At 43.3% G+C, this 25,583-nt stretch overlaps 1 protein-coding gene across 1 annotated transcript in view; it reads right to left on the bottom strand.

Moving 5' to 3' along the window:
• The window catches only part of ARHGAP35 (Rho GTPase activating protein 35), a 113,803-nt gene that overhangs the window by 49,058 nt on the left and 39,162 nt on the right, over positions 1-25,583 (bottom strand). Inside the window, exons 2-3 of the mRNA XM_057713599.1 lie at positions 20,232-24,105; positions 8,562-8,706 (exon numbers count right to left, since the gene is read on the bottom strand). Of these exons, the coding sequence (XP_057569582.1) occupies positions 8,562-8,706; positions 20,232-23,912 (3,826 nt within the window). The 5' untranslated portion in view covers positions 23,913-24,105. The remainder of the gene's footprint in view (positions 1-8,561; positions 8,707-20,231; positions 24,106-25,583) is intronic.

Here is a 25,583-nt window from a genome sequence, read left to right as displayed (position 1 = left end):
CACGATCTCATGTTTTTAAATATTTTGGGAGGACAACATTAGCAGAAAAACATAATCCAACCATTAACGCAGATCACTTCTGGAGACTTGGGATTATGAGGGACGTTCACTTTCTGTTATATACCTACAGAACACCTACCTATGTTTATAATGATCAAATTTTTTAGGGAGCAAGTATATTACTCTTATAGTAAGATTTTTTTTTTTTTTTTTAATTTTTGGCCATGCAGCTCAGCATGCAGGATCTCAAGTCTCCTGACCAGGGATCGAACCTGCACCCCCTACATTGGAAGCATGGAGTCTTAACCACTGGACTGCCAGGGAAGGCCCAGAAAAAATATTTTTAAGGTGATGGGATAGTTTAAGTCATCCCAACTCACAACGGTCACACCATTTCCTCTCTACTGCAAGGTTCTGGTTTGGCTTCTACTGCGACACTGGCTGTGAAGTGGCAGGTGGGCAGCAACGCAGGCCCTGAGGCACGAGAGGCCTCATGATGGCTGGCAGGAATGCGAACTCCCAACCCTGAAAGTGATGATGCAATATTCTATTTACCAGGATCAGCTCAGTGCCAAGGCGCATGCAATGGACACAAGAACAGGGACACAATGACTTCCAACTCTGAACTGCGTGGGGGCAGTCCTGACAAACAAGTTTCATTTGGAACATCATCTCTAATCGGCTAGAAGTGACGGCCCGGACTACCACGTGGAAACTGAGTCGTGTGGCAATTTCTACCGTGAGTAAGAGAAGGAGAAATGGAATGGGTGGTCAGGTAGTAGCATAGGCTTTCCCCTGGGAAAAGTACAAGTTCAGTATAAGTCAGTCGGAGCTGAGGAAAAAACCTGACCCATAATTCATTCAATCATTCACCGGACTCTCAGAGAGTCCCTATGCCCAATGCACTGATGTGCTCTGTCCAGGGAAGGAGGCAGTGCTCCTGCTGCCCCATCCGTGTCTGCAGTCCCAGCCCTCTGCTCAGACAGGAGCAGCATGATGAGGTGGCTATGGGTGGTGTCAGAAGGGGGCTGAGGACACTGGAGAGGTACAGACAGCACACCACACAAGGGTACAGTCTACATGACAACCGTCTAGACTCTTCAAAAAAGGTCATTATTGGGGAAAAAAGAAAAGGCAGAGAGAACTGTTCTCTACTGAAAGGGACTAAGGAGGCAATAGCTAAATGCACTGTGAATATTGACTGGATCCTAGAACAAAAAACTCAGCTGTAAGAGACAGTTTGAAGTCAACGGAGTACATGTAAACATAGATGTATATATGATATGCTCTTGAATTAATGCTAATATTCTTAAAAGTGATGATGCTATTGTAGTTATGGAGGAAAAAGATCTTAAGCTTAGGGATATATGCTAAGATTTTTAGGAGTAAAGTGACATGGTGTCCGCAGCTCACTTTTGAATGGTTTAACAGCAATACAAATCGTGGGGAGAAAGGGCAAATATGGCAAAACGTTAACCACTGGTGAATACCGGGTGATTAATGTACTACTCTTTCAATGGATTTTATCATTTTCAAATTTAAAAGTTCGGGAGAAAAGAAAAAGGTCATAACTCGGTGAAGTCTGACCAACAACAGGAAGACCAAATGTACCACAGGTGAAGCTAACCACGACGACCAGCACGCGCTGAGCACTTCCCTATGCCAGGCACCACACTCGGCGCCCAACGTGCAAGTTCCCCTGAGCCCCGGCGGCCCAAGTAGGCAGGTCTTGTCATCACCCTCAGTTTACAGATGAGCAAATGGCAGAACAAAGATTCTAAATACATCTAACTGCAGATCTGAAGCTCTGTATCACTCTTTCCACACGCTTCTCCTAGTGAATCTGTTTTAAGTACATCAGGAGAAAATGCTACAGGGGCTCAACAACAGGGGAACGGTTAAATAATCTGTGATGCAGACATTTAATGGAACACTGTACAGTAATTAAAAGTCATATTTTCACATGACAGGGGAACATGCTCAACAAAATAATGTCTGGTTTAAAAAGCAATGGTTCTCCTCCTGCGCTGTTGGTGGGAAAGTAAATTGGTACATCCACTATGGAAAACAGTACAGAGGTTCCTTAAAAAACTAAAAATAGAACTACCACATGATCCAGCAATCCCACTACTGGGCATATACCCTGAGAAAGCCATAATCCAAGAAGAAACATGTACCATAATGTTCACTGCAGTGCTAGTCACAGTAGCCAGGACATGGAAGCAACCTAAATGCCCATCAACAGATCAATGGATAAAGACGTGGCACATATATACAATGGAATGCTACTCAGCCAAAAAAAGGAGGGAAATGGAGTTATCTGTAGTGAGGTAGATGGACCCAGAGTCTGTCACACAGAGTGAAGTAAGCCAGGAAGAGAAAAATAAATACTGTATGCTAACTCATATATACGGAACCTAAAAAAAAATGGTACCGATGAACCCAGTGGCAGGGCAAGAATAAAGATGCAGATGTAGAGAACAGATTTGAGGACATGGGGTGGGGGTAGCGAAAGGGAAGCTGGGATGAAGTGAGAGAGTAGCACTGACACATATACACTACCAAATGTAAAACAGATAGCTAGTGGGAAGCTGCTGCATAACACAAGGAGATCAACGCGATGATGGGTGATGCCTTAGAGGGCCAGGACAGGGAGGGTGGGAGGGAGTCGCGGGAGGGAGGGGATATGGGGATATATGTATAAATACAGCTGATTCACTCTGTTGTACAGCAGAAACTGGCACAACAGTGTAAAGCAATTATACTCCAATAAAAGCTTAAAAGAGAGAGAGAGAAGGTATAAACGATGCATTTCAAAAAAAAAAAAAAAGAAAAAAGAAAAAAAGAAAAGCAATGGTTCTCAAAAAATGATCCTCCAACATAACTGTTAGTTACTGAGTTCTTTTTTCTGCAGGAAAACAGGAGTAGGTAAGCTGGTAAACTCAGGGCTCAAAATACCAACAGTGGTTTTCATTAAGTGGAAGACCAATGAATATTTAAATTCTTTTCCACAGTTTTGGCCTTTTGTTGAATTTCTACGATGAACATGTTTTAATTTTATGAAGAGGAAAACAAGTTCTTTTAGGAAACTGAGTACACAAAAGACAACTGCCCCCAACATACATGTTAAGTTTACAGATACCACATCTAATTATTTTCCTGAAATTCTGTAAAAGTACAAACTAATGCCAATGAGGGAAAGCATATGACCAGAATTTAAAAGGGGAAGGAAAGAAAGAAAAAGAAAACAATGGAATTAAGGTATTCCAGGTTGAAAACCGATCATTCCATCAACAGCTAATATATACTGTGTGCCAGGCTCTCAGAGACAAAGGGGAACAGAGAATCCTGTTCTCAGGACTGAAATGTGCTGGGAAGAACTACCAGGAAGGTTACATTCAAAGTGCTACTGGGGGTGGAAGAGCCTTGAAGAATGAGGACAAGTTCCAGAGGCAAGGAGGAATGTGGGACACATTTCAAACCACACGAAGGGTATATGCAAAGCAGAGAAACAAAGAAATTCTGCTCTGGCCATATCCTTCTAATACACTGTGTATTTTCTTGTAAAACAATCTTAAAATTAATGCATGCAGTAGTATAAAACAGAAAGAAGGAGGGGAAGGAGAGAGGGAAAGAGGAAAGGACAGAGGAAAGAAGACAGGTAGACAATCACAGCATAACAGTACTACAGTACTGCGTGCAGGAGGGAGGAGTCAAGAGTGTGCCGGCGTCTGGTAAGCAAAGAAGAAGCAAGAAGAGGTTTATAGTAGAGGAAATGTCACGTAATCAGGATGGACTGAGAAGGAGGGTAACAGTGCGGCAGTGGAAATGAAGTGAAGGAGACAGAGCCAAGAGATGACAAAGGAGAGCGACACACTTGGGAACTGATTAGATAAGTCAGAGAGGACCCTGAAGTTCCAAGCTTTTGGGTGTCAGGGTGAGCAGAGGTGCAGTCTAACACAGAAGCAGCAGCTCAGTAGTAGCTGGTGGGGAATTGGGGACAGGGTTGAAGAAATGATTCACAGGTAGAAGAGCACCTGTAGAAGCACAGATAGAAGAGAGGTAGTGCATGTTAAAAAAAAAAAAAAAAAAGCTAATCAGTCTAAGAGTCAGAGAAGCAAGGTGGGTATGAAAGATCAAGCCCACTGATGTGCTCAGCAAGAGGGCATGTAGGTAAAATTCAGGCATTTGGTGCTACCACATGTGAGCCCACTCATAAAAGGCTCCCACTAAAAAAGGGAAGCACACTCTGACAGGAGGAGAAGCTTAACTAATAAATGAGGAAGGAATTAGGGTGATCACTGTCTCAGGGAAGAAGCATCAATGGATGCTAAAACTAGTCAGGGAAAATATTAGGCGAAAACAGACACACAGTATCAAAGCACCTCCCTGCAAAATACTTACTCATACAATGCGGGAAAGAGTAGCTTTACAGTGGAGAAGCTTGGCAGACACCACTATCTTAATCAAGGGATCAAAGAGAAAATCTCCAGCGAGGGGACAAATTACAACATATGCCACTTGGTATGATGCACCAAGAAGGACACAGCCTCGCTTCCCTACTGTTTCCGCCAAAAGTGCAAATATGGGGACTGCCCTGGTGGCGCAGTGGTTAGGAGTCCGTCTGCCAATGTAGGGGACACAGGTTCGATCCCTGCTCCAGGAAGATCCCACATGCCGCAGAGCAACTAAGCCCATGCGCCACAACTATTGAAGACCCTGTGCCCACATGCCGCAGAGCAACTAAGCCCATGCGCCACAACTGCTGAAGACCGTGTGCCTAGAGGCCGTGCTCCGCAACAACAGAAGCCACTCAAATGAGGAGCCTGCACACTGCAACACAGTAGCTGCTGCTCAAGGCAACTAGAGGAAGCCCGGGTGCAGCAACGAAGACCCAATGCAGCCAATAAATAAATAAATAAATAAATAAATACATTTTTTTTTTTTCTCCCTAAAAAAGGGACTTCCCTGGTGGTCCAGTGGCTAGGGCTCCGCACTCCCAGTGCAAAGAGGCCTGGGTTCAATCCCTGGTCGGGGAACTAGATCCCACATGCCACAACTAAGAGTTCGCATGCCGCAGCTATGGATCCCACATGCACACTGCAACTAAAACCTGGCGGAGCCAAATGAATAAATAAATATTTTAAAAAAAAAAGTGCAAATATGAACCTAATCATGAGGAAACATTAAAAAAAAAATCCAAGTTGAGGAAACTGCTACAAAATAACTGGTCTGTATTTTCTAAAACTGAAAAACAGATAAACTGAACTGTTCTAGACTGAGGGAGACTAAAGAGACTTGATTGTTAAATGTACCATGTGGTCTGAGATTAGCTCCTGGACCAAAAAATTGTCTTTTGCTATCAAAGGATGTCAATGTGACAAGTGATGAAATGAAAACATCTACAGATTAGATGGTTACTACCGGGTCAATGTTAATGTCTTAATTTTGATAATTGCATGGTGATTACATGAAGAGAATGTTTTTAGGAAATACCCACTGAAGTATTTAGAAGTAAAGGTGCGTCATATCTGCAACTTCCAAACATTTCAGAAAAAAGATACACACACACACACAAAACACATGTGTGCGCGTGCACACACACACACACACACAGAGGATACAGGGAACGTGGTAAAATGTTAACATTAGGAACCTAGGAATTGTAACTTTCAACTTCTTACAACTTGAGATTTTGGTAACTTTCCTACTAAATCTGAAATCACTTCAAAATAAAGTTAGCCCCCACCCCGCCCCCCCAAATGATGCAAACTATCTCTCTGAAGTGTTGGGTCAACAAGAAGCTTGAATGGCTCAAGCTTGCTTCCTGCAGGTTTCCTCCTTGCCCAAGGCAGAGGTGCCAGGAAGAAACTGATACAAAACCAAGGTCAAGATGGACACTGACAAAAGACTTCGGGTACAGAAGGACTAAACAAACTACAGACCTGATATGATTATGCAAAGTGCTTACTGTGATTCAGTCCTGGTGTGCTGATGAGAAAACCCTGGAAATAACTACAGAGCCTTTAGAGAGCTTCAATTTGAAACCCATCTCCCCTGATTTGGCATATCCAGAGTAAATATTAATACCATCACTCAGTTTAATATGACACTGCTGAAATTCTTAGCAGAGCTCCGTAGGCTGTCCACACCACACAACATTTAATATCATTACAGGTAATACCGGAATTAGAACACATAGGGAGGTTATAATCCCTACCTTGGTTTCAAATTAGTATAAACCTATATTCTTGAGCTCAACTCTTAATGCTCAAGAATCCACATAATCATGTACCCACTATATCACCTCCTCAAAGCTCATCAGCTTTGCCCCAGAGATAAACTATGGTCAACTAATCTATGACAAAGGAGGCAAGGATATACAGTGGAGAAAACACAGACTCTTCAATAAGTGGTGCTGGGAAAACTGGACAGCTACATGTAAAAGAATGAAATTAGAACACTCCCTAACACCATACGTACACAAAAATAAACTCAAAATGGATTACAGACCTAAATGTAAGGCCAGACACTATCAAACTCCTAGAGGAAAACATAGGAAGAACACTCTTTGACATAACTCACTGCAAGATCTTTTCTGACCCACCTCCTAGGGGAATGGAAATAAAAACAAAAATAAATAAGTGGGACCTAATGAAACTTCAAAGCTTCTGCACAGGGAAGGAAACCATAAACAAGATGAAAAGACAACTCTCAGAATAAGAGAAAATATTTGCAAACGAATCAACAGACAAAGGATTAATCTCCAAAATATATACACAGTTTATCCAGCTCAACATCAAAAAAACAAACAACCCAATCAAAAAATGGGCAGAAGACCTAATTAGACATTTCTCCAAAGAAGACATACGGATGGCCAAGAGGCACATGAAAAGCTGCTCAACATCACTAATTATTAGAGAAATGCAAATCAAAACTACAATGAGGTATCACCTCACAGCGGTTAGAATGGGCATCATCAGAAAATCTACAAACAGTAAATGCTGGAGAGGGTGTGGAGAAAAGGGAACCCTCTTGCACTGTTGGTAGGAATGTAAATTGATACAGCCGCTGTGGAGAACAGCATGGAGGTTCCTTGAAAAACTAAAAATAGAGTTACCATATGACCCAGCAATCCCACTGCTGGGCATATACCCAGAGAACACCATAATTCAAAAAGACACATGCACCCCATTGTCCATTGCAGCACTACTGACAATAGCCAGGACATGGAAGCAACCTAAATGTCCATCAACAGAGGAATGGATAAACAAGATGTGGTACATATATACAATGGAATATTACTCAACCATAAAAAGGAATGAAACTGGGACATTTGTAGAAACATGGATGGATCTAGAGACTGTCATACAGAGTGAAGTGAGTCAGAAAGAGAAAAACAAATATCATATATTAACACATATATGTGGAATATAGAAAACTGGTACAAATCAACCAGCTTGCAAGGCAGAAATAGACACATAGATGTAGAGAACAAACATATGGACACCAAGTGGGGAAAGTGGGGGGGGAAGAACTGGAAGATTGTGATTGCCATATACACATTACTAATAAAAAAATATCAAATTGTACACTTTAAATATACACAGTTTATTGTATGTCAATTGTATCTCAATAAAAGTTCTTAAAACAAACAAACAAAAAAACTCATCAGCTTTGAAAGTACCCAGGAGAAAATCAAGGGAAACAATGACATGAAACTGGAAGCTCCAGGGTTTACAAAAGAAATGCCAAGCATGGGAATTCCCTGGCGGTCCAGTGGTTAGGACTCCGAGCTTCCACTGCCGGGGCCTGGGTTCAATCCCTGGTCTAGGAACTAACATCCCACAAGCCATGAGGCACGGTCAAAAAAAAAAAAAAAAAAAAAAAAAAAAGACAATGCCAAGGAGACACATTATGGAATCTCTAAATGAACAAAATAAATGTTTTTAACACAGGTAAAATTTTATCATTTCAAGAGCAATAATACAGAAAATTTTAAGACCGTCAAGCCTTTGTGATAACCCCAAGTTGTCAATGGAAGTGAAATGCAGCTGCTTGACTAGATGATATCTCTAAGCATCCTAGCTGTTTTTTTACTGCAGGAAAAAAATTCTATCAATATATGAATTTCAGGCACCTGATCAATGACCAACTACACATTCCTTTTATTAAACCAAATGTGTTACCATCTGCATCCAGTATAGCGCTGAGGTCACTGGTACATAAAACCCTGTCCCTGCTGAGAGACCTGCAGGGGCAAACAGGCTGCTCGCTATGACAGGGAGCTCGGGGAGCACAGAGAAGGTATTCTACCCAGCCACAACTGCAGTCCTGACAACAGGACTGCCCCCACACACTGAAAGATCCTGCACGACAGCCTCAAAACTACATGAAGCTGGAGGATCCACAAGTCTGACAGCTGTCGGGATTACTTAGTTCTTTCTCAGAAAGCATCTTACGGAAACAAGAAATGATTCCAGAATCTCCAGATGGCTTGGCTCTCTAGAAATCATCCTGTAGACAGTGAAAGCTATAATCAGCTCTTAGGTAACACTTACCTGTGGCTTCAATGTACTCAATACATCGCTCAATAAATACGGGAATCGGCTTCTCTGGAGTTACCACGGTTGTTAAGGGCACCCCAAAATAGTTACTCTCCCAGGTTGCCTTCGTGATGGATGGCCGGGGTTTGGGCTTTGGTTTCTGTCCAGGAAAGAGAAGAGAAAGCACAAAAACAAAGTGAATCTCAACATACAACTCAAACATCAGTAAGGCTTCCAGAAGGGAACTCATAGTGGTGTGGAAACTCTTAGAAAGTTTCCAAGCAGGATAAAGAGACCCACTTACTCATCTCATTCCTCCAAGTATCACACAAGATGCAGGCAAGCTGCCACGTAGTCACACCTTGAGTGTGAAACCGCATTATCAGAACAAAGGTGTTTATAAGAAGCAGGCCATGTTTGTTTCGTAACAATGAGATGACTGTCCAACATCCTTTATCAGGGGTGCAATGGAGTAAACAGGAAACTTTCCAAACATTCCATACAGATAATAGATATTATACACTCAAAGATGGCTAAAATCTTTTTATAATTTCCTCATTCCAGAAAAGAGAGCACGCATTCTGCTGAAAGCCCCAAGGAAGAATTTTCTTTGATACATCAGCCTGGGGTTAATTCCCAATGGCTTCTGCCTTAGGAAAGGGTAAAACCAACTAATCAGACATGACAAATAAGATAATTCCTTGTCTTTTCGTTTCTAGCAGTCACCTTCCTCATGTAGTTGGAGTAGCAGGAGCGCTTACTACGTATCAGGCAAGTCCCAGATACGATTTCTATTAAATCTTATGGCATTCCATTTTACCAAGGAAAAACGTCTCACATGACACAACTAGTGACAGTGCTGAAGAATCTGTCTCTCAGGAGAATCTGTCTCCAAAGCCCATGCTCATAGGCATTATTGAGATATTTTGCTCCAAAATTATTCAATCCTTTTATTTTGAAGATCCCATGAGGGGGCAAAAATTCTCTAAATCAATGGTAAATTTCCTAAAGCTACAGAAATATACCTAAAATTTTGGTCTTTTATTAAAACATTTACTAAAGAGGAGGATAACCAAATAGGATCAAGGTAAATGGATCCAGGTGTACCTCCAACAATTCAGTTTCATTTCCAAGTTAATGAGACTAATTTAGATGGGCAGGTTTATTTGCAAATATGCCCAACTTAAAAGTATTTAGGGATCTTTGCATAAAACCCACAAAAGAGGACAGCTAACTAGCTTCTAGGTCAGTCAACCATTCCCTTTCCTTATCCTACTCATCCTCACTCCTTTTGGTACCCCCTTTATATGGGAACAAATCACTTCCTGTTTAGTCTGAGATTAGCTGGGGACTTCCTGTGCAAACAAGTGGCAAAACAAAAACAAAAACCCAGCTGAGAATAAAATGTACATGAAAGAAGGAACAAGGCCATGTCTGGGCTGCTGGTTGACACTATCTGAAACGACAACCCAAAGGCAGAGCAGATCCAGTCCTCACACAGCCCACTCACACGGTGGTGTGGAGGACGGTAGTGCAATGTGAATGGATCCGAGGGTCGCAGAGAAGAACGCGCACTCCACAAAGCTTGCTTGTCCCTGTCTTTGCAATATGCCCGCTCCTGGTAAAACCAGTGACACAGCCTCTCAGGCTGCAGGGAGTGGCTGCTGCTATCTCTCCCGCATAGACTGCCTGAGGCAAACAAGCTCTGATTTCACACTTTTTACCAAAGAAGTTTGGTAAAGCAAATTAAAGATTTACAATTTATCTTTACGTGAAATAATCTAACCAATCTAGACTCTCCCTAGCATCTTCTACTTACATGACATACAGCATAAAGAATTTAAGCTTCCAAATCTAACAGACCTGGGGTTGAATCCTGACTGACAAGTTCTGTGACTTTGGTCAAGTAACTTAGCACCTTGGGGACTGTACCCTCCTCACAAGGTGGTCCTGAGGGTGAAATGAAACGATGTACTGGAAGCGGCTCAGTGCCTACAGTAGTCACCCAATAATGTGAGCTGTTACTAAAAGAAAGAGAAGGGCTGAGTGTTTTCCATTGTTACACAGTGTAGCAACCCGTAACAACTAACAATGAGTCAAGTGCGCTCTCCCTTAAAAACGCCATACCATTTAAATCATTAGCTGTAGAATCTGAATACACAAGGAAGACCATCTGGATTTAAGCGACATTCTTTTGGCCAACCCCAACCCAGCAGAATTTGCCAGTCAAAACTAACATAACAATAGCATTGTTCTTCAATAAAACCTTGAGGCTTCCAAATAAACTGTTGTTAAAGAATTTAAAAAAAAAAAAAAAAAAAGGAACTTTAAGAGAGCTGCCAGGAAGCTATTTCTAATCACTGTAAGGCCTTCTGACCATAGTTCTAGTAAACAGACAGTAAATCTTAATCTCATACTTCCTCCACCCTCTCAATACCAGAACAAGACAATGAGGTGTGTTCTAACAATCTGAGTTAGCTAGAAAATTTAGCCTCCATCAACTGAATACTTACTAAGTACCGGATCCTTGCTTAAATCCTTTATATGTAATTATTTCATTCCAGATTCACAACAGATCTGTGGGTGTGGGTGTTAAAACTCCATTTTACAGAGGAAGAAGCTGAATCCCAGAAAAATTCTGTTACTTGCCAAGTCAGTTCTGACTACAAAACCTGCACTCTTAACCACCATGGTTCATTACCTTCTTCTGAAAGTTCTTGGGATATGCAGAATAAATAAATGGATGATTAAATAATGATTAAGGGTACAATGACAACCTGAAGAAATTTTAAAGATAGTAAAGACTCACATAAAATACCAGGGATCTGTAAGCGGGGCAAGGGAAGAATGGGGCACGATGACAGCTATTTCAAATAGCTCTAGGACTATCTCATGGAAAGAGAGCAGATTATTTTGTACAGTCATGTTGGGAGAGATAAGGGGAAGACAAAGAGGCAATTTTGGCCAGAGAAATTTAAAAAACAAAACAAAACAAAAAAACCCAGCTGTTTAAAATGAAAGGACTGCTCTGTAAGTATTCAAAGAAGAGGCTGCAACCTACCTACCATGCTCACTGTCAAAGAGATTCTGCTGTCAGATAGAAGGCTAAATTAGAGAGCTGGTCTTATCCCTCTTACCTCAAAGAGCCTAATAAGATCTAACCTAGTTCAGCACTTCAACTTACCAAACAGAGAGTGAGCTTTGGCAACAGCAGCAACTCCGCTTGTTGAATGACATGGATATTCATTCTCATTCTCTCTGTTAAGGTTTAAACAAACTCTGCTCTACGGAATGTCAAAATCTTCCTTGAAATAACTGAAGACTCTCCAGGGTGTCACAAAATCAGGCAGGGACTCTTGCACAACTAATTCTAAACCTTCCTAGGAAGGAAATCAGACTTTGTGGTGCATGCCAAGAGCTGGGCCGGATTGTTGATACAACGAGCAACACCTCAGGCATCTGAAGGGTTACTGGGCACATGTCAAGATGGAAATGCCATTCTTCTGAGTGGCCTGCCAGATGTCTCAGTCCCAGGTCAGACATGTGCCACTCATTAGCGAGTCAGTGGAGCACTCTCAGCAGCAGGTCCCTGGAGAGAAGAAAATAACACCATCCCAACATCTCTCTTCTTTTGGGCTCACTCAGTAGCAGGCTGAACTGAAAAAAGCATCTAGCCAGAGGAAACCAAGCCCTGAGAACAAGCTTCACATCTGCACGCCTGAGTTTAGAGTCTGACTGGGTCCAAAATGGAAAATAATGATTAATCAGGAGCGGCCACGTGCTAGACACACTGTGCTACGTGCTCTGTACAGTTATCTGAAACCTCACAACCACCCTTCAAGATAAGAGTTATTAATCCCATTTTACAGATGCAAAAACAAAGCCTCAGAGAGATTCACTCCCAGCACTGAGAGAGCCACGATTCAGATTCAGAGGCCAGTGATCTATGAATGTCAAAGCCCCATGTTCTTTCCCTGTACATGAACTATCTCCATGATGAAATACCAATGACATAAACAAAGGACTGGGTCAGCTCAAATCATCCTCACCTTGTCCTTTGGATAGCTATTTTTTGAATAAATAACATACTCTATTGTTCTTTATTTCACAGTTTCCTTAAAAACATGCCTGATTCTTAGTCTTGATACTAACCAGGTGGCAAAGGAAGCAAAGAAACAAACCAATAGTTTACGCCAGTGTTGCACTGGAGAGAAATGGTGACTGGAATTTGCCTCTGGCCTCTTGGCCTTTCTGAAACAAGAGAACAGCATAAAGGGGAAACTCCTGTCTACCTGGCAGTAAGCCCACTCCACAGCTCCTCTAAGTCCAAGGGGCAAGAAAAAGATTAGAATGCCAGCCAAAGAAGAAGGACCCCTTCTAGCAGCCTGTAAGATGACTGGGTTCCGAAGCCTGATGTGCAACTGACACTCAATAAATTTCTTGAACAAAAACAGTTTCCAATAATGTACAAGGCCAATGTTTCTTTACATTTTTTTCAAATTTAGCTGAGATGATCACCATCTCTGTGGGTGCAGAGTATTTTTTTTCTTCTTCTAACACTGTACTGCTCTTACTAGGATGTGAGGAGGGTTAGGGTTAGGGTTCAGAACATCTTGTTCATACTGACAGTACTATATCACAGACTCCGTTTTAAAAAAACAGATAAGGTAATCAATTCCCTTTATCACTCTGTGAGCACTGAACAAGGGAGAGTCATCTACTTACACATATGACAATTTTCCTAATGGGCTAACCTTCCCGTGTGCGGAAATTTAGGCATTTTTTCCTTTTTAATGAATTATACCCAAGGTCACATGACAGACTAGCAGCAGAACTAATACTAGGACCAAAGTCACCTCTCGCCCTTGATGAACTTACACTCTAATCGGTATTAGAGAAGCTACACATCTACAGCAAGCAAAGGTGATCTAGATATCAGACAAACAGCAAGTCACACGGGAAAAACTGTCTCCCGTAGCTTCAGCGGAGAGGTCAGCCACCCTTTCTGGATAAAGCATATTCTATCTCCTATGGGAATAGCAAGTACAGCAATTTAGTGATCCTAAACTGTCAACTTTGAATATTCTCTCCTCATCTCCATAAATACCCTTATCCATGTCAAACTACTTATTCAGACTTCAGGGTCAGAAAACATGGTCACTGGGGTTGTACCACCTAGCACAGTCTTTTAAATGCTTGGTAACACACCTAATCAAGTAAATACAAAACAGAATCCAGTCTGTGTTTTTGTTTTGTAAGGAGGAATGCCATATACAGAACGTAGTCTAGAACAGGGACAGTGTCCTCTGAATGGAGCAATTTTCCCTCTTGAGAGTGAAAATGATATAAGCAAAGCCCTAGAGGGTCACACACGTGGTTTGCCAAGTTGTATAGCGGCACACCCTGAACTAACTGTAACTGGTAGGAATCTTAGAAAAGCCACATTACTCTAGGTTTCCCCTAAGTGTTTTCTTGCATTCTATATTCAACATTACAGCTTTCTGATTGGTGATGATTCTCTCATATTTCCAACACAGCTTCAAAAGGACCTTTTCAATTAAGTTACTTGCTCATGTCCCAAATGTATTCTTGGCTGACTGGTGCTCCCCCTTCTGGCTTTGAAAAAATCTAAGCCCAACCTTAAGAGAAAACCTGAGCATGGATCTGTTATCACTGGCAAAGTCTATTATGAAAGCACTAATGCTTAGCCTTGTCTCCTTCAAGCTAGCAGTTAGTACTATGACCTGGTCACTCTCCAACTTGGAGCATCTTTATTTAGGGATGTACCAGGAAGTAGCACGAAGTCTCCTAGTATCCCTAACCCTCCCTCTTGCATGGTGGGAAAAGAAAGGCATGTCATCCCCGCATAGGTCCGAAATAAAGCTTTTTGCTCTATAAAGGCAGCAATCTGGGTCAATCCCTGTTGCCTTCTCAGACTGAATGGCCAATGCAACAGGGGGCTAATAAGCAGAGAGGAGGGTCCACTAGTTCCAGAAAATGTTCATAAACATTTCTGCCTGCTTTGACACTCACTGAATCTGGTCTCTGGGAGTATCGCCTCCCAGAGACGTGAGGTTCAGTTTTTACCTGCTAGCCTCCTCTCAGTTACTGGATAAAAAGTATTCAGAAGGCCTTTCTCTATAGAAGTAGAGGCGATCCCTGACTCGAGCTGAAATTATCTGCTCCTACAAAGATATTTCAGTATCACTAGGTGGTAGAGGAGAACAAGTTGGCCCAGTGAAGGTCAGAGCAATTCTCTGTTCTTTGAAAAATAGATTTGGGTTGCCTATTGTAATTTTTCTTTTTTTTTTTTTAAAGAACAGGTGTGCTCTAAGCTAAAGCATATAGTTAAAGATAGCCTATTTTTGTCACCAAAAACAAACTACAGCAGTTCTTTGGGCTTAAAATAAACTGAGAACTGAGTGACACCAGTCCAAAACAATTTCCCAAAGTTCCAGTTGCTATTTCAGTGTCTCCATGCCTATTTTGTCCTCTACTCAAGAAGATACTGAAGTTAGAAACAAACAGCACCATGCTGTTCTTAGGGGGCAGTATGGAGAAATAGATGTCTTTAGATGATAACCAAAGTCCTTTGCCTGAAAGGAACAAATTGACTGGATTGCTCCAGATGTGTGCCTGGCTATTGAATATTACCATCTTTCTTGAAGACTAGACTCTAAAAACCTACTGGAAGCAGGAATCAGAAGACTGGGGTTCCAAAATCGCAACTCCTCCAACTCAGTAACTACACTAACTTGTGGGCACTAACTGAGCCTCAGTTTCCTCATCTCTAAAAACCAGGATTTTAAAAAATCACCTCCTTAAGACTGGTGAGAGAAATAGATGAAAAATGGATGTGAAAATGCCTGGTACTATACCTGGCATACAGTAGGTATTCAATAAATGAAGGAAAGTACCAAATCTTTCACACGGGATCCGCCGCCCGCTGGTATCCTGCCCAGCTCCCCCTCCCTCTCTGCAGTAGCCACTCTAGGTCTCTTTCAAGTCTTTGCACATGCCACGTTTTTTCAGCTCCAAGTTCCACGCTGTTTTCTCAAAAGCTCACCCCAGGAAGCCTCCATCTTCACTGACTTTACCTGCTTCACGCTTTAAGTCTCAGCTTTATACATCATTTCCTTCGGGAGCTTTTCCAGATATCCCAGTTGAGGGTAAAACTCCTTGCTATACAATTCCTTAGCATCCTGTACCTCCGCTCCGGCAACATTCAAAATGCACGTAAATACATGTATAAATTCTACCATTCTCTGTTGCCATAAACTAGATGAACGCAACTACCACACGTATGATACTTAGCACAACGCCAGGCATACAAGTGCTCAGGAAACGCCGGTGCATGGAGTTGAATGTTTCCTTCCTAAAAGAATGAATGAACATGTGCTTTGGAGCAAGAGTACTTCTTTTAAAAGATAAAATCCTTCCGGGACTCAGAAAATCCAACATCAAGTCGGCACCCCTACCCCATTTTCAAGACCAAGGTATTAATCTGGCCTTAGAGCTCACGGAGTAGGGCTAGCCTTTTCTGAAGCACACACTGAGAGTCTTTCCCCAGCAGCTTACAAAGAGCTCATATTTCAAACCATTCAACTTGTCAAAATGCAACATCCCTCCTTGTGGAGCCAGCAGTCCAATTCCCCAGCTGGTTTTTATTCACACTAGAAACTTTAACTCTGTTCTAGGCCTCACAAAATGAGAGCTGTGTCCACACAAAGCCACAACAACCAGCCAATTCACTGAATCCAATGAAATAAGCCAATTCACTGGGGGGGGGGACACACAAACTGTCAAACTGGTTACTTGGTGCCTTATAGACCAAACAATGCGTGATTGAATTGGTTTGCTTTTCAATAGGTTGTCTTGTCATGTGGTAGCTAGAGTGAGTGAAAGATTTTCTTTATCATTCTGTTTTGTCTTTTTTTAAAAAACACAAAATAAGAGCACATCAGATAGAAGGGTAAATAGCCAATAATGTCTTCTCTTTAAAATCTGTGGTCAAGCACACTGAATTCAGCAATTTGAGCTTGCCCAACAGCACACTTTGTGGAGCAAGGCACCCCAGCCTGTTTTTTGGCTTTAAAATAAGACCCTGCTGGTTCTGATCGCATCTTTGCAAACGCATGGCACTGGGAGACAGAGACCATGTGCAACGAAAACTCTTTACAGACAAAGCATCTATTCATGGACCCCACTGAGGTGCAAGCGGAGATTTTCGATTTCACTCAGCTGAGTGCGGAAGGCTCCCACTATGAGGGTGGGTTGCTAAATGGCCCGGCTGGGAAAAGGATCCAGGATGGGAGTCTGCTTTACAGTCTGCACTTTCATTAGCAGAAATGAAAACCACTCCCTCACCCCAACTCCAATTTTACAGTAAGGAGCTAATCTAGCATATTAGCCAAGGGCACTGGGCAATTTCTCTTTCTCCATATCACACAGGTATCTGGAGCATAGCTTTTTTGGTTGTTGTTAGGGCTATTGCTAGGGTAAGGGCTGAGAAAGCAGCTAAGTCACACACACGATTACAACCTGTACAAAAAGGAGGGACAATGGGGGTCCCTCAAGCTCTCAGCTAGACCAGACCAGTTTTCTCCTGTGCTTGAATACAACGTGCGTATTTACCTTCAAGCCTTTCCTTACCTCACACAACTTCTTCAATTTTACTCATTCTTCAAGGTCAAGTTAAATAATAACAACTAACGCTTACCCAGCATGCAGTATGCTCCGTGTTTTACATGCACAACCTCATTCCATCTCTCACACTGAATGAGAAAGGTGCTACCACGTTCGCCCCTTCTGCTGAGGGACGTGGAGAGGTGAATCACGTGCCCAGAGGCCCAGTAAGGAAGAGGAGGAGCTGGGTTTTGACTTAGGCCCCCTGATTCCCAGAGCCTGAGCTCCTGATCACCACACACTGCACTACTTTAACCACCTCCCACCCACCCCCGCCCGCAGCACCAGAGATCTGCTCTACCCCAACACAGACCCCTTCCCCTCGCGCTTCTAGCCAGACCACCTATTTTCAGAAGCTGTGTAGGTCTTGCTGCCTCAACTGGGTGCTAAGGTCTGAGCAAGAAGGATCTGTGCCATGTCCCCAGTGGTGTCTGGCATGCAGGAGGGACTAAGTGTGTTTTCCATTATCCACTGGCTCTCTACTCACTTCAAATAAATACTGTATTGCTTTGTCATGCCGGTAAAAATCAAAGGCCAAATCCCCCACGGAGGGGCTGGCTTGGCATTCTCTGCCTCATGGTATCTTGCTTTTCCAGTAAAACAAGTGTCAGTCGGATTTCTTAACGGCAGCAAATTTTAATAGGAGGTTTGCTCCAACCAGGAACAGAATGAAGACTTACACTCATCGCTGCACTAGGATGACAAAGCAGCTATGCTCATTTTAAGGCACCATTTTCCAAGGCAGGAAAAGACAATTTCACCTTTTGCTCAGTCTTTCCAAAGGATACTCCTAAATGACTTCTGGCACGCTACTGCTCTTGGGCCAGAGGTATCATTTTTATTTGACTTGAAGAGGTGTGGCCCACGTAACAAGACAGACAGGAAGTTGATCACGTCTTGCATGCTGACCCAGCAACCCAGCAGGAGGCAGCTCTAGGTTAGGAGGCACTCATTACCAGCGTGGAGGCAGCGCCTCAGAGGCTCATCGTTCTCTGCTGAGCCTACCCTTTAAAGCACAGCTTGTTTGGGAATGTGTTTTAAAAGCATTATTTTCAACAGTATTAAAAATGTAGCTAGAAGTCAGAAAAAGTTATGATTCACAGTGTGATATTATGCCACCTTCCTAATTCCCAGGTGTGCAAACACCCCCACAATCAGAAGACTGTCAGCATTTAGATAAGCTGTGCTGGCATCAGTCTTCATTGGCAGTGGAGGAGGAAGAGAAGAAAGTCAAAACGTTCAAAATGTTGGGATTCCAATATCATCAAGCAGGAGAGCTCTGGGGAAACACTGGCAGGCTGGTCAGGCTACTTTCTGACTTCCTAAATAAGAACTGCTTTCCACTCGTCTGCCCGCTACTAACTTTTGAAGAACAAAATATTGAAGGCAGATGAAGGTAGACAAATGTAAAAACAAACCACAGGGAGAGCAAACAGAAGACTGCCTGTGATACTTATTAATATTCAGCTCAGAGTGGGAGGGGAACAGAACACACGATGATACTGCCCTGCCCTTTCTGAAACTGCATATGTAAGAAAATTCTGGAAGCTCTGGCCAGTAGTCATTGAGCAGCATGCTGTATGCTATCAGGAAACACAAAGTGAATAGGTTTTCCCTGTGAGGGCCATGGCACCACGTCCCTCCATCTCCAAGGGCTCTCCTAACCAACATGAGCTGCAGAACTGGCCTCCGGATAGTACTTTACAACAGAACTGTCAGCTCTCAAAACAGCAAGATCCTTCTGATTTGGTGTGTCTCATAATAACATAAGTTTTGGGCAACCTTTCTTCCAAAGTTCTCGCAAACACTTTCAGACAAGTGACTTTGTTCTCTGCCATTTCATGGTAGGGAGAGGAGCAAAAGCTTTCAATGCAGAAAAACCATCCAGTATGCACAATGCTGGGGGAGGGCCGCCGTGTAACAGAGTTCTGTCGTGGTGTCTCACCAAGATGTCTTTCTCTGAAAAACAAAGAGTATTTCCCCTACTCTAAATGGGAAAAAAATAAAGTTGGGAAACACCTTTTCCATCTCAAAGCCTAAGTCCAAGAGGACAAGGTACACTGCCCTGAACACTGACACTCCATACAAGATAAAGAGACCAGGGCTTCCTAGGTGGCGCAGTGGTTAAGAATCCGCCTGCCAATGCAGCGGACACGGGTTTGATCCCTGCTCCAGGAAGATCCCACATGCTGTGGAGCAACTAAGCCCGTGCGCCAAAAAAAAAAAGATAAAGAGACTTCATCTGCTGCTGCATTTGGGGCTGTTTCCTCCATATCTGACAGCAGGCCTGACATTCCTAACACGCACGGTTTACTTCCTCTTTCTCTCCTTCCCCTTCCTGCCCCACTCGTGGTCCCCAAATCAAATCCGAAGCTCTCACTGACAGCAGCAGCAACTCACTGAAGGAGCTGGAGGGCACTCCAACTTTACAAACACAGGACAGGTTTATAACTCGCAAAGGCAAAATTGTTTTTCATTTATGTATCTGAAGACCCTTCACTGATTTATGTGTGCAAATAAAATAATCATCCAATTTGTCCTAATCTAAAATGCAGCAACCTTCACAGATTAGCAAGGGGAAACAGGAGCATTTAAGAGGTGTATGGATGAAATGTTTCTCAGTCAAAGACTGAGGCCTATGATTCTGGATTCCGGTGTTTAAGCGAAGAAAGGCCAGGCACATCGTCACTGGCTTGGCTACTTGTCAGGACACTGACAAGTTCGACATGATCTGCTTGTTCTGGTAATTACCTAACTATTGTTTTGGACAAAGACAACTCGGGCTATCCATCCAAAGTCCTTACCACTTGAGAGCTACTGGCAGCAGCTATTTGAGACACTGCTTACTTTTCAATGCTAAGTCAAAGAGGAAAGACCCACACCCAGAGCAGTTTTGTACCAGGGTAAGCTGTCCTTGAAAACCTTCATCATCATCCATGAACTCTCACCAAGACACTGTGCAAGCCACTCCTACAACTCACTCCTAAGTTTGTGGCTTACCTTAGTGTTCCTTCTTAGACTGCGAAGAATATTCCTCCTCCTCGGGTCTTCATCTGCCTCATATGGAATGACGGCGCTGTCCCCTTTATAACCCTGGGATGCCTGATCCTCCTCTTTCTTTCGGATGGGCCCAAGCTCGTCATCACTCCCCACACTGAAGCTGGTGCGGTAACTGGCGAACCTCCCCAGCCGGCTGCACCTCGTCCTGTACAGCACTGGCTTGCTCACAATGGATACCTTGCGGCCTCGCTCTAGAGAGCTGGTGTCCATTTCGCTGTCAGAACCATTCCCACTGCCATTGGACTGGGCTTTGTTGATATTCCGAATGGTGATGATCTTGCCTTGGGTGCTGTCGTGGGGCACTGAGTATATGTTTTCTTCTTCATTTCTTGGCTTGACCACAGCATCCATCGGTTCGGCGTAATCAGAAGGATCGAAGCCATCTGGAGGTAGCCAGGTGCTAGAAGACACAGACTTCCTCTGTCCATCTCTATGGCCTTGGTCTAAATAAGACAGATCACCCTTTGTAATTTCAAAATGGACAGGAGGCTTTGGTTTGACTGGTGGAGGTACTTTGTTGTTCAGTTTACTCTCAAAATTGCTCATGATGAAAGACAGCCCATCATTTCCCTCCAGTTCCATAGAGAGCTTAGAATGGTCTTTGGACAGAGGGGGCAGTGATGTGTCTTCTCGAAACATGCTGTAAGAAGGGGGCTCGATGTCTTCTTCTGAATCCTGCAGGTTTGAGTTGCAGAGTGGGGAGCCTGCCCGGGGGGAGTTAAACACCTCTTCTGTGGTGCTACAGGCCTCGGCAGCATTGTCGTACATATGAGTGGCCTCGATGATGTTCTTTTTGTCCACCACGTCTTTAAAAAACGGGTGGAAGATCTCAAGTTTATGCTGGGGTTGGCTACAGGGGATACTTATGAACCTTCCGTCAATTTCTTGAGCGATCTCCTCCCCCTCCGTCAGCTGTTCCCGACTTAAGTCATTGTCCAGGACATCTATAGCGCCGTCAGTGAGTGCAACCAGCTGAATGGGGATAATATCCTGCACTTCACAAAGAAAGGCACGTAACATAGCCAAGGAAGCCTTACGTTTGGCTGAATAAAAAACAATGTACCCATGGACCAATCGGCTTTTTCTGATGCTAAACGAGGAATGGTATGAGAGAATAGACAGTTCAATGCGCTTCTTGTGTAGTCCGATTGGTAGTTCAAGTAAAACAGAGTTGTTGCTTCCACAATGGGAAGACTTACAGGTTTGGGACTGAAGGACAGGAAAGAGTATGTCATCTGCACTAAAAGGATCTCCACACATCAGACACATGACAATTCGCAGGTCAACATCAGCCAGATCTTTGATGCTAGCAGTAGAACTGACCAGGTTTAAGTTACGCTTGGAGTCCAGAAGTCCTTTCAAAACTTGGCTGATTTGCTTTTCGTTAATGTTGCGTCCGTAACCGATGCCAGCAGAAGCTGGGTCGAGAAAGACACACTGAAGTTTGCTGGCAATCTGCTGACCTTGCTGTATTAAGCTATGCAGGGTCTCTCCACTGGTGTCTCTTTTGTTAACCAAAATCAAGGTCAGGGGGAGATGGACTAAATGATTATCTCGCCTGCCAAGTGTGGACTCTCTGCTCTTTTCTATACTCTCCACAACATAGGATAGAGACTCCTTTGAATTGTAAAGGCAGAGGCAACCATGGGGCTGAAACGTTGGTGTCTGGAAAGAGTTCACAGGAAGCCTGACATTCCCCTCTATCGGCCTCAGGGAGAGCTCATACATTTTACCATCTATTACATACTTGTCATCATTTGTACACAGAGCTCGAATCTCATTGGCCAGCTCTCGTGCAAGGCCATCCTTGCCCAAGATCACCAAGTTGATTCTATCAATGTTGGGGTCAGAGAGGGAATTTTTCTGATTCCGGTCAGATGGTCGAATAAACCGAGAACTAATCAAGTGCTCGATCTTAGCATCCACACAGGCCGGGCAGCTAGGGCACGTCTCCTTTGTGGGGTGGTACACAAAATGAATGTGCTTCAGAATGAGGGCATCACGCTCCGCTTGGAGCTTCTGTAATGCTTTAAATCGCTGTTCCTCCCCCAGAACATCCTGGATGACACCCATCTTCTCCTTGCTGGGCTTAGCATCCAGCTCCAGTTCATAAAACAATTCCGAATATTCCAAAAGCAGCTCCTGAAACTCTTCCTTTGCTTTGTCTATAATTTGCTTTTGGTGTTTGCCATAAATATCCATGTATACAGATTCTTCTAGCCACTGGTAGAAATCTTCATTCATAATAAAACTACGGGCCTCTTCCCAAGGCTTTCCAGGAGTTATGAAAGGAGAGGTCTCCAAGTTTTCTTTAAATGCCCTTCTCATCTCAGCTCTTTTCCTCTCGTTGCGCAGCTTCTCTAAGTGGGCCTCGTACAGCTGCTCTGCAGGGACGGTATCCATTAAGTCAAAGGGAATCCGCTCATTCTCCATGTTGTCAATGTGGCTAGTGGCATCCCACGGTGTCTCTTCGAGCACAACAAACCACTTCAAGAATTCTGGCTTGGCCTCCAAGAGCTTTTTGGCTTTTATGCAGCTTAGGTGGTCTATTTCATCTAGATTGGGTATAAGAGCTTCAAAAGCTAACGGCAGGGCTGCCAGGTACAGCTTCCTCCTGCGCTCAATATGCTCGTGCTTGAGACGATGGATGTGCTGGAGAAATAGCTTCTTGGCTTTTTGAGTCCCTTCCAGGTAGACGTAGTCCTGGTACTCAGGAGAGGCCTGCATCTTGCGGCTGACACTCAACCAACTCTCGTTGTGGTTTTTCACAATGCGACTCACCAGCCACTCATACTTGTCCTTTGCTGTAGCTATCTGCTGACTCTGCTGCTTGAGCGCTTCAAAATAAGGAATGATTTTCGTCTTTCCCCGACTTTTATCAATGAGTTGCACTAAGGTGCTGAAAGCTAAGTCCACATTTACGTTGGATCTTGCTGAGGTCTCCACAATCTGGAGGTTCTTTTTGCTTAAGGCAAAAGTATGTGCATCTCTAATGTACCGCTCAACACCCTCATCACACTTAGTCAGGACCACCACTATGGGCTTTTTTGTTTTTGCAAGCTGATTGTAGAGATTAGAGACAAACTTGAGCTGGTCATCAAAGTTCCTATTCATGCCCCTGCTAACATCAATACCAAGGAGAAAACCATCAATTAGCAGCTTTCCATCTGGCATTTGTTTCTGCTCAAAGTCCTGCTCCAGCCCCAGCTGGTCAGTGCAAAAGTACATGAGTTTTTCAGCTGATGCGAGCTTGGTTGCAGCAGCTCTCTTGATATAGGGCTGCAGGGCTGTGCTCCGGTGAGGCTGAAAAGTCTGGTCATCGATGAATTCAGTCTGCTCCACAACATGCATCTTACATTCCACACAATCCTCCAGGGAACGGCTAACTTCTCCCCAGTAGAGAAAGTGGTCATTATTGACCACTCGCCCACCAAAGTCACTGGTGCTGAGGACAGAGGTATGGTCCAAGTGAAATTCGTCAGCACTTGGACGCACAAAGCGGTTGCACAAACAAGACTTCCCAATGCCGCACTGGCCCTTCTCCTTCTCTGTCCCAGACAATCCCACAACACTGATGTTGTAGGTGGGAATGCGGACATCTTGCTTTCTTGCCATCATCATCGTCGACACATCCTGCCACAATCAGCCACTTCCAAGATCAGATTAGTGTTTTCCAGTGGACCCAGTGGCTTCCCCACATTATCAGTGGGGGCCGGCCGCCCACAAAGCGAAAGTGTCAGATTTCATCGTGCTTGTATACCAGTACGAAGTCAGTTTTTGCCTCTTCTCATTGCCAAATAGTCAACATTTCTTCCTAGACGGGGGAGGAAAAAAGAAAACCAATCAGCATCATAATTTTGAACTCTAATTTTAATCACTGAACAATAGCAAAAATCAATTTTATTATTCAACAAATAATTATAGTAGGGACTTCCCTGGTGGCGCAGTGGTTAAGACTCCATGCTCCCAACGCAGAGGGCCCAGCTTTGATCCCTGGTCAGGGAACTGAGATCCCACAGGCATGCTGCAACTTAAGAGTTTGCATGCCACAACTAAGGAGGCTGCCTGCCACAACTAAAGAGCCCACATTGCCATAACTAAGGAGCTGGTGAGCTGCAACTGAGGAGCTGTTGAGCCACAACTAAGGAGCCCTCAAGCCACAACTAAGGAGCCTGCTTGCTGCACTAAGACCCAGTGCAACTAAACATATATATATAAAATAACAATTACAGTAAACATCAAATGTACCAGGCCTTAAACTGGGTAAAGATATAAGAATAAGTAAGACTGACATCTGTGTACCCTCAGAGAAGTACAATATCATCTAATGGAGGAAGACACATAAGTAAGCAGTGTGCTAAAGGCTAAAACAAGGGTTTGCAAGCTCCTTAGAAAAATGAGTGATTCCAGGGCTAGGGCAGAGTTGGCACAATATGAGCCTGGAATTCCCTGCTGTACAAGGAAGGAAGGAAATGCTTGAAAAAATGATAGGGCACCTCACAAGGACATAGCAGCCAGTTTGAAGGGTCACCCACTAGTCAAATCTGGGACACTCTGAACATCAAAATAATTAAGTACAGTAATGAATTACAATCCACTGAGAAAAATAGAAACTTCAGTTCATAATACTGGATCAGACAAGAATCATCACTTGTTGCTAATCTAGGGGGGAAATTGTGATTAGGAGCAGGATTTTGTGCGGAAATGAGGTGTCTCCTGATAGACTATTTATTAGTTGCAAAGGGAAGAAGAAATACAAACAAACAAACACTAATTATACAGTGGAGATATCCGGCAACACTTTGGGTAATGAAAATTATCACTGTCAAAGAGGGCCAGAAGGACATCATGGGCCTCCTGACGTGATACCCCAGGAGGATACAACATCACTATGCAGTATGATGGCCTAGAATGCATCACCTCAACCTAATCACAAGAAAACATCAGACAAACACAAAATGAACAAGATTTTACTATGAGGGTTGGGGGGGGTGTACTTAAAAAAAAAAAAAATCTGTGTCATAATAGACAAACAATGGCTTTGTAAATAAACATTCCAGATTAAAGGAGGTTACAGAGACATCATAACTAAGTGCAATTATCTGATCCTAGGCCGAATTCTGTATGGGGTGGGGATGGAGGGGCAGGAGGAGGAAGGCTATACTGCACATCATTAAATCAATTAATAACACTGGACTATGAATGGAATTAGGTAAAAGTATTTTATCAATGTAAATTTATGAAGTTTATAGCTCTCATGTGAGGGAATAGCCCTACTCTTAGGAAACACAC

Source organism: Hippopotamus amphibius, chromosome 16, assembly GCF_030028045.1.
Source record: "Hippopotamus amphibius kiboko isolate mHipAmp2 chromosome 16, mHipAmp2.hap2, whole genome shotgun sequence".
NCBI lineage: Eukaryota > Metazoa > Chordata > Mammalia > Artiodactyla > Hippopotamidae > Hippopotamus > Hippopotamus amphibius.
Note: the sequence above shows the minus strand (reverse complement) of the source record. Positions and strands in the feature narration are given on the sequence as shown.